At 40.1% G+C, this 19572-nt stretch overlaps 1 protein-coding gene across 1 annotated transcript in view; it reads right to left on the bottom strand.

Annotated features, from left to right (window-relative positions):
* CEP44 (centrosomal protein 44) overlaps nt 1-19572 on the bottom strand; it is a 34694-nt gene that overhangs the window by 12588 nt on the left and 2534 nt on the right. Inside the window, exons 4-6 of the mRNA XM_018566522.1 lie at nt 15137-15284; nt 13624-13770; nt 1949-2053 (exon numbers count right to left, since the gene is read on the bottom strand). Of these exons, the coding sequence (XP_018422024.1) occupies nt 1949-2053; nt 13624-13770; nt 15137-15284 (400 nt within the window). The remainder of the gene's footprint in view (nt 1-1948; nt 2054-13623; nt 13771-15136; nt 15285-19572) is intronic.

Genomic DNA, 19572 nt, shown 5'->3' with positions numbered 1-19572 from the left:
AGGAGCTGTATTTTCCAGCCAACTTTTCTTTATTACATTCATCAACCTCAGGGATAGTAAAAATGCAACACAAATGGAAAACAACTAAAAACAAACAAAAACTCACCTTTATCCTGTAGTACTTCCAATCAAGTCCTCTAATGCCGATCAAGTGAAAGTATACCAACAAACATAATACTGGTCAAGTGACAAAATGCCAACAAACACATTTTTAGGCAGAATAGCCAATCTATGGCTCTGTTCGAACACTGATTCCTTCCTTTTCTAGAGACCTTGTGAATAAAGCATTTAGTCTTATGGCTCATACCGCAGAAGTTTTGACAGGAAAACTACAGGTGAAAAGTAATTATTTATGTTTTTGTTTGTCTGAGGATGATAAATGAGATGAAAGAAAACTGCCCAACTATGTGCTTTAAATAAAAATACACATAACATAGGTGCATTTTTGTTAAAAATCTGGAGTTGTCCCCAGAACAGGAAATAAATATTTCAATGGGGGCCACTTTTTCTGGTGACAACTTTCCTGTTAAGTTTCTGCTGTGGCTATAGGACAGGAAGTGAAAAGGAAATCTCCCCAATGGGACAAAAAAAAAAAAAAACACTTCCAACAATTATTGGCAGGACCAACCCATAAGTAGCAATAGACATAGACACATGCCACCAGAAAGCCTGTAAAGTAAGGTCTATAGAAAATGACAAAAATGAAGTAATGTGAGAAGTGTGCTCCCAGCAGAGCAAACAGGACAAAAACCAGATATGAACTGTTAAGTGCAGAGAGCGGAGGAAGTGCATAATTTCTGAGCTAATCAAGGCTTTAATGGTCGTGGACAGGAAAAAATAATAGAAATTAGAGATCAACAAAAGCTAAATAAAAAATATGTAATATATTTCTTTTCAAGATATAAAGAGATTTAAATGTATATATCCTTTTTCCAAACTTAACTACTAAAGTATATAACGGATAAAAACAAAAAGGACACATACTCAAACGTGTGACTAAAATGCACAACTACAGGACTTAGGACAAGGACAAGGGATTGATACTACAATATCTAGCCACACATTTCTTTATAAAAAGGAAGCACTTGTCCCATACCACTGTTTTCACATTGTATTTGTATACTTTGCTGTTGAACTGCACCATCTCCCTGGCAAAAAATGATTTATCAGACTTAGCTGAAACATATGTTCAACTGCTCTCAATAACTAGGATAGGGAGATACCTATTGAAAATGTTATGTATAACTAAAAGGCAAAACTTTTATCTTTTTTTTTTAATTTGGATAGAGTGGTGGTGGGATAGAACCCTTCAGGGTTTTTTTGTTGCCTGCGTGTCCATTAGGAAAGTGTTCTAATCACCCATGTCACAGGGAATAAAAGTGAAGGCAAATCCAAAATAATTGTGAGTTACCACCAGAACAGGAAATTAGATACTAGTTCATATGACAACTGAAAGGGAATTTCCCTCAAATTGATAAGATATCCTCCCACTTCCTGTGGAGTCTATAGGACAGGAGGGGAAGGGAAACCTCCTACTAAGACACAGATGGCAAACTATGTAAAAACTACAACAGTTCTAACCATCCCCTACTCTGTCCAAAATGAAAAAAAAAAATGGATATTTTATTAGGATGAATTAAATAATTTCAGGAGATCTGCAGAAAGCTACATTTACATATGTGATAAATAAAAGACTAGCCACATTAGTCTGAATCTACAGCTACAACCAATTCACATTTAACTGATGTAGAAAGAAAAAAAAAACCCTGGATCCCTTTCACCTGTATAACAGTTTCTAGCAGATGTGTAAAGAAAACTCAAAACTGCCTCAACTTTAAAAAATCCCAGCAATACCCTCTAACCTTCCCTCATGTTAAAGATATCTCACAAGCGGAGAAGGTGAGAATTGCTAGGCAGATGCACGACATAATCAGATCACAGTACTTACTTGTATTACATTTTCACTTGTAGTCTCTACAGATGACTCTTCCGGATAAAATACTTTAAATTTATGTTTAGCAGAAGCCATTTTCTTAGGTGGTGGCAATTTCACCTTGTAAAAAACAAAAGCAGAAAGAAAAATTGAAAATAAGCATGCTGGTGTTTGGCATTTGCACCAAATTAGAGCACCTTAGGACATATACAACCACAGAACGCCCCATAATTAACACACAACTTGAAAGTATAACTGTACTTGCGAAGCTTCATTAACCCAAGCCAACAAGCTTTGAGCTAAAATTGAAAGGCCAACTCCACTTTTCCTAAAATGTTTAAAAATAAATTGTCCAGCAGTGTAAAAGAATAAATAAAACAGCTCTGGCAATAACACTGAGCTCCCGAGTCCAGCACTGTACCCTGAAAACTCACCATATTGTGATTCAACTTTCTCTGTATCGTTCAACCAACTTCCCGTGAGCCCAGGCCATCATGCACATGGCCCCTGGGGGAAGCATCATCATACAGCTTGGGCTCACAGTACTCTGACATGCAAACGTGTCATTACGTAAGTGACTCACTGTCCAGGAATAAAGATTAAAGAGTGCTGGAGTTGGGCTATAAACATCAATGAAACCGTCATCAGATCTTGCAAATAGGCATTTCATATCACTATGATAATTAAAGGGAATATGCATTTGATAAGAATGTAATAGAATAGTTAGCTTTGGCCAGCTCCTAGACATAGGGGCATATTTATGCAATGTAATTTTAACTAAACATTCACTGGTGGTGAATCAATCACTGTCATTTAAAAACAGATACACCTGGAAGATTTACCTGCAGAGAATGTTTGGTGAAAGTCACATTGACCGCTTTATAAATATGCCCCATACTGTAGCCAGGGAAAAAGGTGCCCTTTACTCACCACTGGAATGGAATATCATCATGTTAATTGATATATATTTCTTATCACAATCCCAAACTGTACTTCAAAAAAGTTGAATATGTCACAACTCCTATAATGTTCATTACACAGTTGTAGAAGTGAATGCAAACGTAGCTGCAAGGATGAATTTAATGAGAGTATAAACATGCTGAAAGTCTGAGGATATTGGAGAGTTGTTATGAATCTGAATCTCAGTAGGACTATAAAAGGTTACCCATTCTTGGACTCAAATGTAGATACAGGAGCGCCACAATTACTAAACATAACTATGTATTTGCATTTATTATTCCACACAGTTGGTTGGGTTCAATGTCTTTCAAGTCAAAACATGCCTATGAAAATGCAACACAGACCCTCACATCCAATTGGAGAGGCTAGTGGCTGACAACTTTACTTTGCACCAAAACAGTAATAAAGACTGGCGTTTGAAATTCAGTTATGGTCCATATGGTTGGTGTGCAGTTGCTGGGGGTGTGCTCCACATTTTCATCCCTTAGAATGTTTAGACAATGTTTCTATAAATTCAATGTATTTAAAACACCTGTTGTTCTTTAATGTATGTCTTCTCTAATTTATTGTATATATGCACTGCTCACCATTTTGGATTATTAAATGTAAAATAAATAAAAGGTTTATTTTTTTTAATTGCTGTAAACTACAAACAAATGTAAGGAGACAAAGGGGTCTATTCACAAAGCTGCCGAGGGCAGCCGAGTGAATGACCGATCAGAAGTGAAGTGAGCCGAACACCGTTAGATCACGGCTGGCTCCGCCCAGCTGTCAGAAGCAGGCTGTCGGCCGGCCAATGGCCGGCCGCTCGGCCAGCTTCGGCTTTCAGCACGGCTCAGCGCTCGACTGAGCCGCTCGGCCGTGATCGGGAGCTGGATGGGCTATTGTGAATAGCCCGTACAGCACCCCCTCGGTTCTCCTGAACCAAAGGGGTCCTGGTGCCGAAGCTAGCCGAAGGATCGGCCGAAGCTACGGCCAGATCCTTCGGCAGCTTTGTGAATAGACCCCAAAGTAAGCCTGCTCTTGTCTGTGACAGCACTAGCCAGTCTTTGTTTAGAGACCAGAGTTCTTGGAATGGAAATATCAGGAGTGCGTGCCTAACAAGAGTATAATTTGAATCATGGCAGTCCATGTGCGTGTTTTTCCATGTTTGGATTGGGGGAGTCGTGTTTTCATTATTATTGGCCAGGCTGGTACCGTACATTTTGGCTTTTTGTTGCTTCACCCTCACCTGCCTGTGAAAGTACTTTTCGATAAAAGTACAGCAAAGTCTCCCCCTCCCTATTAAAAGGATATAGCCATACATTTCACAGCTCTGGCCTCCCATTAACAGACAGCCTTTCCCAACTGGAAACGAAGCCATGCACCTTGGTTGTGCTGTACGTATGTGTTCCTGGTCCGTAAAAATTAATAGAAGGACCATCTACTGTGGAGACAGTCCCTTTCATTTTTTAAATTCAATGGGGGAAAAAAGGGGGTAAATATGAATATTTTTTAGGTAAGCCAGCATAAATATACTATTTGAAGGCTGACTTTTTCTTGCATTAGGCCAATAGTCATGGGTTCCCTTTACAGGACATGAGGATCTCTCTGCAAACTGGACATTCCATTGTTCTTAGGTTAGTTAAAGCCCAAGTCTGGTCAACATTTTTGGAATGTATGTCACTGAGACAGAAAGACACAGGCAGCAACAAAACCTCAAAGAGGTTCTAACCTTTCTCTACTCTACAAAAAGTGTTTTTTGGCTGGAATTGGGCTTTAAATTATGTAGCTAGAAATATGCAACAAATCGAATTACTGGGCCAGAACCTGACTTGTGTTTACAGGATTCTCTTTCTAAAGACTTGTTTATTTCCCTCTTGCTGCTTCATCCAGGCCATGTTAAAAGAGCTGGGTCACACATATGACCAGAGGCACAAGCCGCAGAAATAGTCACTTCTGATATATGTTTATACTACAGAGAACTGTTTCATGTCAAATGCAATACATTTTCACAGCTACCAGAACTCCCAGACTTCTTGGTTCAGTGTATATTCGCAACCAAATATATGAAATTATGTATTAATCATATTCCGGTTCTTCCTTGCAACACATACACTGGATACAGCTGACTCACAAAAAAGTATTTGAGTGCGAATTATAAAAATAAATACCAACTAACAATCTGATAAATGTATGATTAACGATTTACCAAATCAGACCATTCTGATTCTACTAAAAATATAAGTTGGCAGAAATCTTGGCAACCGAGGAAAAAAAAAAAAAAAGCACAAAAAGGGATAAGGATACATGTTTGATAAGCACCAAAAAAGAATGATAGCAAACAAGCATATATATCTAAAGACAAAATTATTCTTCAGCTTTGGATTGGAGTACAGTTTTTTTGTTTTTTTTGCATTACTATCCTAGGAGGCACAACATGAAGTGGGAGAAAATCACTCCAAAATGAGAGGAAGGTTGTCACCAAAACAGGCATTCCATTGGAATATTTCACTTCTCCAACTGTTCCAGAGATGACTCTACAATTCTAAACATCTTTTTACTTTCTTTTCCAGTTACTGTTACCAGAACAAATAGTGAATCTCCCCAGTGAGGACAAAAAAACGAAACATTTAAGCATATAAAATATGGAGACAATAGATGGCGGTTTCAAATGTTTTAATACTTCTGGCCACAGAGAAAACCAACCAGCAGCACAGCAAAATGTTGCCTGATGGACTCCACTGTGGACTGTCTGGCTTTTCAGCTCTAAATACTTTTTAGTTGTGGACAGAATGGGGAAAGATTACAACTGTCAGGTTTTATTGCCACTGGAAGCTCTGTTGGAAAGATTCCTTTACTTCCTGTTTGATTAAAAAAAGCCCAACTTTTTTTTTAAGTGGTGCTTGCAGTACAATGCATCCTGTCTTTCAGGAAGATTGCTGGGGAATGTGAAGCAGGTGAAAACTGGTGAGAAGACACTCCAATCCATTGCAAGAGGATCTTCTTTGGCTCTGTATTACGTGTGATCTAGCTAGAGGTAAGTACAACAATCACCCTCATTTTAGCATCGCGACTGGGAGATGGGGATGAGGCACGTATAAACTCCAACTTTTTACCTTACAGGTACATGTCTATACCTAATAGGGCTGCAACTAAAGATTATTTTCAGATTTTTTTTTTAATCGAATAAAAAAATTAAATTAAATTTTTTAGTTTACTGAAGTTTACTTCAGAATAAAATTGCATGCACAATGTTTTGCTGTGGTACCGTGCGTTAAAGTGCAGGCGATCACACTGTGGGGTGCCATTGAAATGAATGGCACTGCAACACACCTCACGCAGCAGAATTTGTCAGACTAAAACACCCCCGCCCCCCAAAAAAAATAATTACTTTTTTTCCCCACCTTTTATAAAAAAAATGTTTTTAAATAAGTGTATTGTAAGCACATGATGCTTGAATAGCTTCAGCCCAGGAATGACAGCTGCCAGACAGTGTAAGCATTTTACAGAAAGGCCCATGTTACGTTAATAAGAGTAATCTTAGAACGCCTTTCACCTATTTTTGTTGTTCTTGTTGGTTTTCCTGTTGTAGATTGTCCCTCACTTCCAGACTGGTTAAATGTATCCATAAATGAAAGTGAGGGAAATCTCCACTTTATCCGAAACTAAAAAATAAATGAAAAATGTTGGTATAGATGCACTTTGAGTCTATCCAGATTGTAAAAACAGCTTTTGAAAGTCTAAAGAAAAAACTTGATGGGCTTTTAAATTATAATAATTTCTGAATATAAAAAATATATCCACTTAAAGTGACATCAAAAGGTAACTTTTTTTTGTTGTTGCTGTAAACACTTACCTTTTTTGATGCCTCTTGCAGAGATTATCTTCTTCTTTCCACTTATTTCCGAGTCTCTCCAGCGCTGGTGATAGTCTCTGATCCACCGCAGACTCCTCGTGTCCCACGGTGTCTGTCCAATATGCGCTCCCGTCTGTCAATTGAGCTTCAGTGTCTGTGTTCTCACCTCTACTGTGCATGTGCCCGCACACTTCTTCACAGCCATTCGGGAGCCAGGACTGTTTCAGCCTGGAGCGAGAGGTGCTGGCACATGTAAGTAATTAGGCATTTGCCTAAGTTTTAATTTTTTTTTTTTTAATCATGGGGAATATTTCTACTGCTTGCTACCAGTAGATATATGCCAACAAATAAGAGAATGTACTATTTTCCATGAAATGCTAGAGAAATATGTATCCCAAGCATCCACAACCACACAGCAACATATGGAAAGCCTTCATCACATCACATTTGGCTGGATCACCTATAAGCAGCAATTAGTTTTCCAAGAAAGGGATGCGATATATAGCTGTCAAGATGTAAAACAGTGTTATAGTGGAAGGAAAAGCTACACAACAATATACGGTACCCATTACATTTTGATTCCCCATTGCTTTAATACTTCCTGCAGTCACTTTCTACTAATATTGAAGTACATTTGTTCTATGTAGTCACATGCCTGCAAATTTCCCACTGGTCCGTGTCTCTGGCAGATGACAATGTTATTGAATCCCATAGCTCAGTAACATTGTCTGCTAGTGTCTACAGCTCCAGAGCTATGGGTTGGCAGAGAGTTTATGCCCACCAGTTGCAACATCAGAGAAAGAGGATAGAGCCGGAGCTCTGCGGTCACGTGAACACATAGGAAAAAATATATTTAGACGATTTAGTAGAAAATGTTTGAGACATGTATTACAGCAATGGTGAAGCAACAATTAATGGGTATGTTGTTGTTTAGCTTACCTTTCACTTTAAGTAGATTTTCTTGTTTACATTTCATAGTTTCTTAACTAATGGTACTCAAGAATTTACGCTTTTGAAGAAAAAGACAAGTTTTAACATAGAATACATCAAACATAAAACAGAATGGTAGTGATCTAATCGGATCACTTATATTAAACGAGCAGCGGCTCCCACTGTACATTCAGCTCCGCTCGTCAGGAGCACGGCTCAATGTACAAAAAACGACTCGCCCGGCGCCCGAAACTGCATGTCCGGTATTCGCTCCATAAGACGCAGGCACATTTTTCCCTTCCTTTTGGGGGAAAAAAAGTGTGTCTTATGGAGCGAAAAATACGGTGTTTTTTAAAACCACATGGCATTGTAAGAAAATAGTTGTACACAATTAGGGGGTCCAATTTATAAATGTAGACATGCCAAAGGGTACTTTAAATATACAAAACACAAGGAAACACTTATGGGAAAATGCTAAAATTTTAAAGGAATACATAATTTATTAAAATTGCCAAACACTGATTTATAGCAGACACATTGAGACCATTTCCATTCACAATGGGCAGAACAAGTGAGCCATCATTTTAAACAAATCTATGATCACATCATTCTGCTTACTGAAATAAATCAATAAATGTCATTAATGCAATAACTGAATGCATCACAAGCTTTGGCTAATCATATGCTGTGAAGTCTTGCCATTAACATCTATGACTATGACCAATGAACGAGTAGTAACAGCAGGATGGCCCAAAGTCTAAAAACTGTCAAAAAAGTTATAATGAAATTTGAATGATGCTTCACAACAGATGGCCGTAAAATGTAAGATTTGTCTTCAGCAGGTTGTTAGAATGTTTGAAAGGCATCTCCCAGCATGCTTTACAGAGTTTCCTTTGGACACTAGAACATCTTGTACAAAAACATATACACAATCTGCAAGGTGAAGTCTATGACTAATTATCTCTCCACATTTTAGTTAAACAAAGTTTAACCCCTTCGTGACGGGAGACGTACACTGTACGTCCAGCCACAAAGGGACCAAATGACTTGTCACGTACACTGTACGTGACGAGTTATTTGCTGCTTTAGAGGGCTGTTAATCGCTGAGAATCAGCTTTTAACATTCATTAATGGCTGCCCTTACTACAGAGGCATTCATCAATGAAAGGGTTAACCTTTTTCAGACACCCGATACCTTAATATCGGGTGTCTGAGAGTCAAAGCAAAGCGGACACAGATGCCGGCTTTTGCCGGCATTCTGACAGCTCGTATAGATCGAGAGATATCTCTCTCAAGCTATACTGGCTTTTTTTTTTTCTTTCATGAATAGATACAAAATGTGTCTATTCCTACAATGTATCTATTCCTGGAAGAAGAATGTTTGTTTGCTGATCGTTGTTGCAACAATCAGAAAACATTTAGTAACAGCTGAATCCTGAACTGCTGCAGGATCAGTGTCACTAACTTATTATCGGCTGTTCTGAAGTTTGAAGCAGCCTGATAATAACCAAAAATTTATTAATTTATCATGCAGTAACAGTGAGATTAATTCACAAAATCTGCTTGATATAATTAAATAAATAAAATAACATTTTTAAGTTAAAAAAAAAAGTGAAAAGTGTAAAAAAAAAAAAAAATTGTGAAAAGTGTAAAAAAAATAAAAAAATGTGTAAAAAATAAAATAAAATAAGGGACAAATAAATGAATGTATTTATTGCATTTTTTTAGCTGTGCTGGTTTTGTAAAAAAAATACTACAAATCAAAACTGGGAAAAAAGTGTTTTTTTTAAACGGTTTTTTCCTCTTTTTTTATATTTTATTTGTCCTAAGTGAGGCGTTAGACGCACATATGTGATATAAATATGTAGCCCTATCTGTCCTCTAAAAAACAATATATAATATGTGTGGGTGCACTTTGTAAGAAAGTATATTACTGACGTGGAAGAATCACACAGCAAAAATGTCAAAAGTGTGTCAGTCATTTACGAACAGAAACTAAAAACAAGCTCAGTCATGAAGGGGTTAAAGCTTGGCTTGAGAGTTCACTTTGGTTCCACAAAACAGAAGCGCATTTAGCTGGAATATAATTTATTTTTTGACTTACCTGTAAAACCCTTTTCTTGGAGTACAGTATAGGATGCAAGCTCCTTTTATCATAGATCCTCAGTTACATGCAGCCACCTTTAGGTGATTGGACACTGGCCTGTATAATCTGTCCCATTCCCAGCTATCCTCTGTTTTGTAGCAAGCAATGTGAGGAAACCCACCACGACAGAGGGGAGAGTCAAACATTTTATTAAATCGTACAGTACAGGACACAAGCTCATCTAACCATAGATTATTATTATTATTATATAGGATTTATATAGCGCCAACAGTTTGTGCATTGCTTTACAAAATGTAGGGAGACAGCACAGTGGCAATACAATAGGGTTAAAAAGCGGCCCTGTTTGTGAGAGCTTACAATAGATCCTAGGATTCCCCTGAGCAATACCACTGAGGGGTCCACAAGAACCAACAAGGGAGCCAATCCTGAACTCAAAGAGCAGGCTGAAGCACCTTGTGACCAAAGCTGGTTTTAGCAGAGGCCTGACCATCCACTTCATAAAGTTTACCAATGTATGAACTGAAGACCAGGTTGTGGCCTTGCAAATCTGAAAAGCAGATGCCTGCTGAAAGGCCAAAGAGGCACTGACAGACGTAGTCAAGTGAGCCTTAACCGGAAAATGAGAAAACCTGTCCTTCAAGAAATAAGCTTTAGTAATGACCTGCCTAATCCACTAAGCAATGGTGGAGTCAGAAGCAAGGTGCCCCTTGAGGTAGCTCACATGCAGTGTGCAAAGGTTATCCGCTTGTCAAATAAATGCAGTGGCCTGTACTACATCCAAACAGTGCAAGGAAATCTTTTTGGGATGGTCTCAGCACCACCCTATCCATATGAAGAATTACAAAAGTCACCTTTCACAATAGAGCAGCCAATTCCTAAACACGTCTTGCAGACGGGACAGCCGGGAGGAAGTTCGGAGTTCGGATGAGTTTTTTTTTTTTACACAAAACGAGCACTGAAGGGACACTAAACTAAGTTAAAGCTCAAAAATGCATTTAAGTACATTAACTATTAACAAAAAAGTACTGGAACTGCAGGTACTACTACCAATATTACCACCTCATTTACCACTATCTTTGATAGACTGTTGTGCTTTCAAAATTAATGCTATTTATTAGGGATGCACCATCATATTGGCCGAAAATGGCACTTCTGGCATAATGCAGAAAGTGCAATTATCTGGCCGATATAGCGGTGCATCCATTCTTTCTCTCCTCCCCACTGGGCGCAGCTCTGTGTCCCAGCGGGGAGGAGAGAAACTCTCACAGGTGGCCGAGCGCTGCAGGAGGAGAGCGAGTGAGTGGCCGGCGTCTCTCCTACCACACCTCTCAGCCTCCTGTGACTGGGAAGATTGAACAGAGAAATTCAGGGGTATGGTACCACAAAAATTATTTTGTATTGATTCTCGTTATACAAGGAGCACACAGAGGAACTTGCAGCTGTGTGCCAAACTGCCTCCCATTGGTGTTGAGTAATAGTTCATAATTCTATTAGGAGAATCATGTTTATTTGACAAAACAAATATCGCACAGGCGTGGAATGGTTGCAGTTAGTATTAAACAATTATTTAACCATATTAAAGCCTTTATTGCTCAGCAGTCATTCACCTCCACTCGAATGACTCCTTCTTTCTGCTCTCCTTAATTGAGAGCTTAAAGGGGAACTATGGGGTCAGTGTTTTTCCCCATAGTTCTCTTTGGGGTAACGGGAGGACACAAACTAGCGTCCTCCCGTCACCCTAAGCTCAGTATACCGCGAGCTACAGCTCGCGGTATACTGAGACGCCGCACCTGGAGCGGATCCCGACTTAGATGACGGGATCCGCCCAGCTGCGTGAGTGACAGCTGGCTCTGCCTATCTAGAGGCAGAGCCAGCTGTACCCGCCCCCTCCCCCATCCGTTCCGCCAGTCAGCGCTGGCAGATCGGAGCGGGGAGAGGGGAATCCAGCCCCTCCCCCTGTCACGGCAGAGAGCCGTGACAGGATCGAGAGGTGAGGGAACCCGGTATGTTTTCCCTCACCTCCCGATCTACTGAGCCGACCTGTGACAGTCTCATTGTCACAGGTCGGCTTAGAACTATGACGTGAGTGGAAATCACTCATGTCATAGTTCTCCTTTAAAGAAACTCAAACCTAATTGTAGTCAGAAGTTAACAGTATTTAATGAAGCCGTAATTTGTGAACTAACAGGCAAAATACCACATAAGTGATAATATAATGTCCTGCAGTAAACCAAGCAGATCGGCGCAATATTATAAATGTGTTTATTTATTGTGTAAACAAATCAATGGTAATAAAAATACAGAATGCATTAAGCTTTGGTAAACTGACTCGATGGTGATCATTGTGCCTTTGAGAAAGAACTCAACGGGGCTACACATGCTAACTTGACATCACTTGTTTGGAAAATTGTGTGATAGAATTAGTCATGCTGGAAGCGGATACATCATATTCAGGGTTTAGATAAACAGTAGACTAATAGTGTTAGAAAAGCACTAGATGAAGACTAGAGAATTCTAGACAGGACAAAAATTTGATAAATAATCTCCCGCCCTCTACACCAATTTGCAGGCCAAAGCATGACAAAAGAGATTAGGCAAAGAATGTATAGTCAAACCAAACGCCATGTTTACTATTTAAACGCACCTAAAAAGAAAAACAAATAACTACAGATACTTGTGCCATGGCCATTATTTCACTTTGGAAGTCATGCACTGTAGAATACATTCCCTATAATAAGGCAAGGTTAATGGGAAAATTGTGAACACATGTCCTTCTTAAAACAAAATCACATTTCCTAGGCCACAAACTATTTCATCAGCTGCTAATGGACTCCAGATCAACTGGACAAAGAAACTCGGCCAATTTATAATTAAGACATTTTCAAAAGGTTTTCGCCCAGAAGTGTCAGTGTTGGAAATCAGAAATGAAGCATACCTTCTCACAAATACCAAAAGAAAATGAAAAATGAAATGATCTTCCAAAGGAAGTATCCCAAAACACAGCATACCAAGCAAAGAAAAAGAAAAAGAGATTGTCCAGATTATTTCATTTTGCTTTAGGTTTTTTTTTTTACTCTGAAATCAGCACACTATAAATAGGCACCAAAACATTGTGGAAGCCCCATGCACACCCACATTGTTTGTAAAAGTGCTACTGAGGCATGTAGTAATGGCTACTGCAGTGACCTCATGCAGGACCTGCTACCCGCTTTTAATACACTCCCATAAATTGCTGCTTTTTATTGTTTTTGTGTAAACTACATTGTTATTTATTGCCACACATTTGTTTGTTAATGCTTGCTACTAGGGATGCACCGATACAAGTATTGGTGCCGATGCCAAGTACTTCCGGTATCAGGAAGCCGGGCAGCGAGTCATTACACGCTGCCCGGCTTCCTGATTGGTCGGGAAACTGGCTTCATGCTCCCTCGTCACCTCATGACGAAGGAGCCGGGTTCCCGGCCAATCAGGAAGCTGGGCGGCGTATCATTACACGGCGCACGGCTTCCTGATTGGCCAGAAAGCCGACTCCGTGCTTTCTCGTCACCTAGTGACGAGAAGCATGGGGACGGCTTCCCTGCTAAAAGGGGAAGCCGGGTGGCGAGTCTTTACACGCCGCACGGCTAATCAGGAGACCATGTGGCGAGTCATTACATGCCGCCTGGCTTCTTTAAAGGGATTTCTGGTATCGCTATTGCCGAGTACCGTAAAAAAAAAATATTGGTACTCATACTTGATACAGAAAGAACCGGTATCGGTGCATCCCTATTTGTTACCTATAAGCTTTGCTTTCTTTTTAAGAAACCCTGGAGCTCAAATTAAGTATAACAGTACATGGAAGGATAAATTTGGTACCTTTGTCTGATTTGCGATTTCCTTATGTTTTTTCACCACACAGTCAATAATGTCACAGACTGTTTGTATCTTCCTTTCAGAGAAGGCGCACTGAAGAAACTGCTGCTTTGTAAGTACAGGCTTGTAATGGAATATATCTCGAAGAACCTGCAAAAAAAATTGAAATAAAAATGTTTTTGTACATCATAATACAGACCACAGAGCAAACAAAAATGATGGCCTCCTGTTTAAAAAAATATGTGCCGCAGTACTTTATTATAAGTGCATCTGCACAGTTTTTGGTCTCCCAGCAAAGTCCTACAAATAACTGTCAGTGAAGTTCACCCACCACAGCTTCTAGTGATGGTGTGGCAATGGTGCCGCACCATCGTTGCTGAAACGCCGCCCACTGTGAGCTGCAGTGTCTGCAAGGGGAAGCTGGTGAGATACAAATTGAGGATTTGGCTGTCAGGGATGGTAAAGGACGCTTTTTGTTTACGTTATGAGGCTTGTGCATTGAATACATGGATGTATGGGAACTTCTTGAATGGATTTGGTACTTCTTTAGAGTCTTAAAAGGAGCCTTAAAGCGGACCTTTACCCATATCTTTAAAATAACAACAAACACAGCTTTAGAAATGTTTAGTAATGGCATTCTACAAACACATACTTCCAGATAATTGGATGCTTTGTGTTCTTATTTCTCTTTTCTTCCCCAGCCTTCTGACAGTGACCATGTTAACGAAGGGCAGATTACTAGCTCTCCTATTACTTCTTGAAAATCTGGCACATGTGACCATGCACATCTTCTCAGGGGAGGAAAATGCCTTTCACTGAAATGAGATTTCCCAGCAATGCTCTGCTGATGACAAGGCAATCCCACTGTGCATTGGGTTTGCAAACTGAAGTAATTTGCACTTTCAAAGCACAAAGTGAATGTTCTGCATATATTTAAGTATTTCAAAGTCACAGCATTTTACACCTGACATGCCTATGTTATTATTAATCATAATACATAGAGGGATGCATTGGTAGAATTTGATTTTTGAGTGTAAAGGTCCGCTTTAAACTTACGTTAAACATTGCGTAGATTGAATCATTATCTTGATTCTTTATCAATGTGTTCTAATCTTCAAAGCTGGTTTTCACTAAAAAGTCGGGCCACATTTTCTGAGCCTGCAGTTCTTTTTGTGTGCTTCTTGTATATTTAAACTCCGCCTGGTCTCGGTGAGCTAACTGATCACCTCCCTAATTCTTTACCAAGGTCTGGGCTAGTCTAACTGGTGCCCACAAAGACAACGGTTTCATTCACTGTCTCCTCTCTAAATCTCTCATCAGCAAGTGGCCACAGTCCTACTACTTGAATGATTTCAGGTGCTGAGCCGGGGATGTAGAAAGTTATAAAGAAAGACTTAACATGCCATTAATTTTGGCTACATTTGTAATTATAAAGTTCTCCTTTAATCACTGCTATTTCTGTAATACCAGGATCAATTTCAGTATTGCTAAGACAGAGAACAGAAATATACCTTACCTTGTAAACAGCATCAATAAACCTCATATCACTCTTTGCAGAAAGTTCAACATCTAAAGACACCAGGATCTCTGCGATGTGTGTTGAATAAGCAGTAAATGCGTAGCTGATGATGGGCAGCGATGCAGAAGGATCTCCCTTCACCAAACTTTAGGCAAGCATTAACAAATATATAAAATAAAAAAAAAGGGATGGATTAGTCGATACATGATTTTCCCCAGTAAATTACTTTCACTTTTCTATCATCACATTTTAGCATTTTCCAATTGCTTATTAGCGTGAGCTTGTAGTAGGTAACCCCCAGGGCTCACATTATAGAATGAATAATATGCAAGGATTTTGAATTGCCCAATTGCATAAAATTAAACTAATGACATTGCCTCATCTGCCATATTTTGGGATCTTTAAAATAAGGCAACAAGGGGATAATGTCATATGAGCAACTACTATAAATCTTGCAAGTAATGGACCACATAGGCCAGGGGTAGGCAACCTCAGCACACCAGCTTTGTTGGGACTACAAATCCCATGAGGCATTGGAAGACTACGACAGCCACAGGCGTGACTCCCAAAAGGCAGGGGCCATGATAAGAATTGCAGTTTCACCACAGCTGGAGTTCCAAGGTTGCCTACCCCTGGTACAGACTTACTCAAAAAGATAGTGCAACAGCATTGAGGATTGCCATTTTATCAGATATCATATGAGTATTTCTTTTTTTTTTCCATCGCACAAAGTTTTAATTTGGAACAACGAGGCATACAAAACAAACATGGCAAGAGAAAAGAGATACGAGTATTTTAATTGTGTAATCAGCTGTTTTACTGGAGCTCCACATTAATTCCACTTTTATAGTTATTTGAGCCAGGGCAGCAAAATATTCACCTTGGGAAATAATACTCATTCACTTATATTATGTTAAACTTATACTGGGTCTAAATTTCTCCACTGTGGCCAGTTAAGAATATTTCCATTTTCTTGCTACCAGGTGCAGACTATAGACACAATATAATTCCATGCTTATGTGAACATTCCAAAGTGGCTTGCTGCCTGTTGAAGACTAAATACCATGATGTCAAGTCAAATTGAAAGATTCCGAATATAGTAGACACTTCAAGACCTGGTAAATGCAAAAATAGAACAAAGCAAGTATCTAATATTATTCACAAAACTTAACATAGAACTGTGGCCTTCATAAAAATAAATGTGCTACAGCACTTATTTGTACGTGCATCCGCACTTGCAGTGTTCTCTTTGTCCACCTGCAAAGTCCCACAAATAAAGTCCACCCAATGTAACTTCCTGTGATTTTTTGACAATTATGCTGCATTGCTTCTGAATTCAGAGCAGAGTTGCCACTCTCATGCAGACTATGCCTGCTTGCACTACTACAGTGGGATGAGAAGATGTTGCAGGGTAAGTGGCTATCAGCATTGTCACTGCTGACTCAAAAGCCTGTCTGTCAGCACTTGGGACCTGTGAGCTGCAGTGTCTGGAAAGGGCAGCATATGAGACACAAATAAAAGGAGGGTTTGGCTCATTTAGGGACGCTAAAGGAAGTATTTTGTTTACTTTATGAGGCTTATGCATCATGTTAACCTGATTTGGTTCTTGTTTAGACTGCCATGCAGGAGCATTTAATCCTACAATAAATGTACTGCCCTGGCTCAAAATGTGAATGAATGAACAATGACTTACAATCTCCTTTAGATTTTTACTGCTGCCTGTATGCCTTTTCCTACTGTTGCTCCTGACATATGCCATACTTAACACAGTCAATTTAAACATGAACTCCCCCCCCCCAAAAAAGGAAGAAGATTTTCACAAATTTTACCCAGAAGATGAATAAGGTGATATACTTATGTATTTAAAGTCCAACGTTGGGCTGCTGTTAAATTTACCCTTAAGGGCCAAGTGTTCTGCACTGTACTGGAAGAAGGGGCGAGCCTGCCCACATTCCAGAGTGTCAGACAATGGAGGACATCACTGCCTGCAGAATAAAAGGAGGACTTACGTAAGTATGTCATGTCAACTTATATACCATCCCTAGGCAAAGCAAACAGTTAAAGGAGAAGTGTGGGGAGAGTAAAACACTCTTCCTGCTGCTTGAAGCCGGTACGGGACACTGCAGCGGTCACAAGCTGGCTGGCTCAAACAATGAGAGCTGAGTGATTATGTTAACACTGATCGGTCAGCTTTTGGTCTCTTCACTCTGCAGAGAAGACAAAAGACTACCCCTCTCTGTTCACCAGTGCTCATTGGAGAGACAAACAGGGAAGGAGGTGGGCATGGCTGGCTCTGGCTCTAGAAAGGCAGAACAAGCTGTCAATCGGGCAGCCAGGCGGATTCTGACATTTTTGTTGGGACTATTCTCACCTGTGAAGCAGATTTGCACTCTCAGCTGATATTAGGCATTAGCCCGCTATTTGCTGAATTTGGGTGACAGGAGTACATTATTGAACGTACTCCTATGACCCCAAAAAAGAACTAAACCCCCCCCCCAAAAAAAAAGTTTGGCTTTACTTAACTCTCAATTCGTTCAGTGGGGCAGGGGTAGGGCAAGGTTACATTTTTGCTTTTACGCAAATTCAGCTTTAACACAGATTCTTGGTGTGCATCACTATTCAGCACCCACATGTACTTGGCCTGGATGTGACTACGCAAATCACAAGGTATAAAACTTTAACTTGCAAAAATAAACTTCGAAAGATTAAGGTTTCATTAATTTGCTACTTAGCACACTTGATACAATGTTTACCAAGGCAAAACACTGGCTTAAAATGTTTAACTGCCACCTCTTGTTCCAGTACAACCTTCATAAACAAAGATCAACAAAAAAAAAACCTTCTTTTCCTCTTGGGCTATATTTAGACAAAAACGTCAGATGAACTCTTATTATTAAAAACACAAAGGATGTAAACCAGACATCCCAAGAACTAGGGAAAAGCTGCTTGAAATATCCCAACTGAAGTGTTAAAAGGAGAACTATGGGGTCAGGGCTTTTCCCCATAGTTCTCCTTAGGGTAACGGGAGGACACAAACTAGCGTCCTCCCGTTACCCTAAGCTCAGTATACCGCGAGCTACAGCTCGCGGTATACTGAGACGCCACAGCCGGAGCGGAACCCGACATCGATGTCGAGATCTGCCCAGCTGCGTGAGTGACAGCTGGCTCTGCCTATCTAAAGGCAGAGCCCACTGTACCCGCCCCTCCCCCGTCCGTTCCGCCAGTCAACGCTGTGGGATCGGAGCGGGGAATCCATCCCCTCCCCTGTCACGGCAGAGAGCCGTGACAGGATCGAGAAGTGAGCGAACACCGGCATGTGTTCGCTCACCTCCCGATCTACTGAGCTGACCTGTGACAGTCTCATTGTCACAGGTCGGCTAGAACTATGAGGTGAGTGAAAAGCACTCACCTCATAGTTCTCCTTTAAGGGAGAATTTTAGTAAACTTTTCCTAGTTGTGCATTGCCATAGATGCTTTGTGGACTGGCACAAGGGATAAGAATCTGTCAATGCAATAAGATGATACACAATATTGATCATTACAGCTATCACATGAGCAAGCAAGGCAAAAAACTTGACTAACTGCTAGTAATAGTGAGGCAAAGAAAGCCAAGGGGTAAACACTTTCTTTATTAAAGAAGTAGTATTGTGAGAACAAAGTGTACTCTTCTCAGAACTAAAGCTGGCCATACACTGTAATATTTTCTTCATCCAACCTGCGGGCCGCTGTCAGAATGTCCGAACAGAGGCAGCCGACTGCATGCCTGCTCCGTTTGAAGATTTTCCGACGGTCTCCTTCAATCAGAGATCGAGGGAGGGTTCATCAACAACCGCTCGAAATTCCAATAATGAATAATGTATGGCCTGCTTCAGGCTAGGTTCACAACTAGGCCATTCAGATCTTGAGCAGTTCTCGCACGGTTGTCACACTCTCCAGTACCATACAAGCGATCAGGTGTCTCTATAGCTGCTGGAAAGCTTGTATGTAAACATTTATTGCCAGTTGTAAAAAAAACAAAAAACAAATACCAAGATCATGGCTGCTGCATCAGCCATGATCTTGATATAACTGTTTTGGTTTACCGCTGCATACAGACCTGCAGCAGACGTAAAGCAGTTAAAGAGTATCTATGGTCAAAAACTAAAAACTAAATCTGTATGTCTATAATGAATGCCCATAACGTCTATCCCACTCCTAATAACCATGTCCATTAGATGATTGTAAACTTACTTATTAACCACTTGCCGTCCGCCCATTGTAAAAAAAACGGACGGACGGCACTGCAGCATTGGCGGGTTGCCGGACGGAATTTTCTTTCTGCTCGGGCACGCACGGGCAGAAAATACCCGACCAAAGCAAACACCAGTTACCGGGTGTTTCACATATAGATGATCGGCGGCTCCATAGCCCGCCGATCGTCTATATGTGCTTGT

Source organism: Nanorana parkeri, unplaced genomic scaffold (genome assembly GCF_000935625.1).
Source record: "Nanorana parkeri isolate BGI_ZX_2015 unplaced genomic scaffold, ASM93562v1 scaffold956, whole genome shotgun sequence".
Lineage (NCBI taxonomy): Eukaryota > Metazoa > Chordata > Amphibia > Anura > Dicroglossidae > Nanorana > Nanorana parkeri.
Note: the sequence above shows the minus strand (reverse complement) of the source record. Positions and strands in the feature narration are given on the sequence as shown.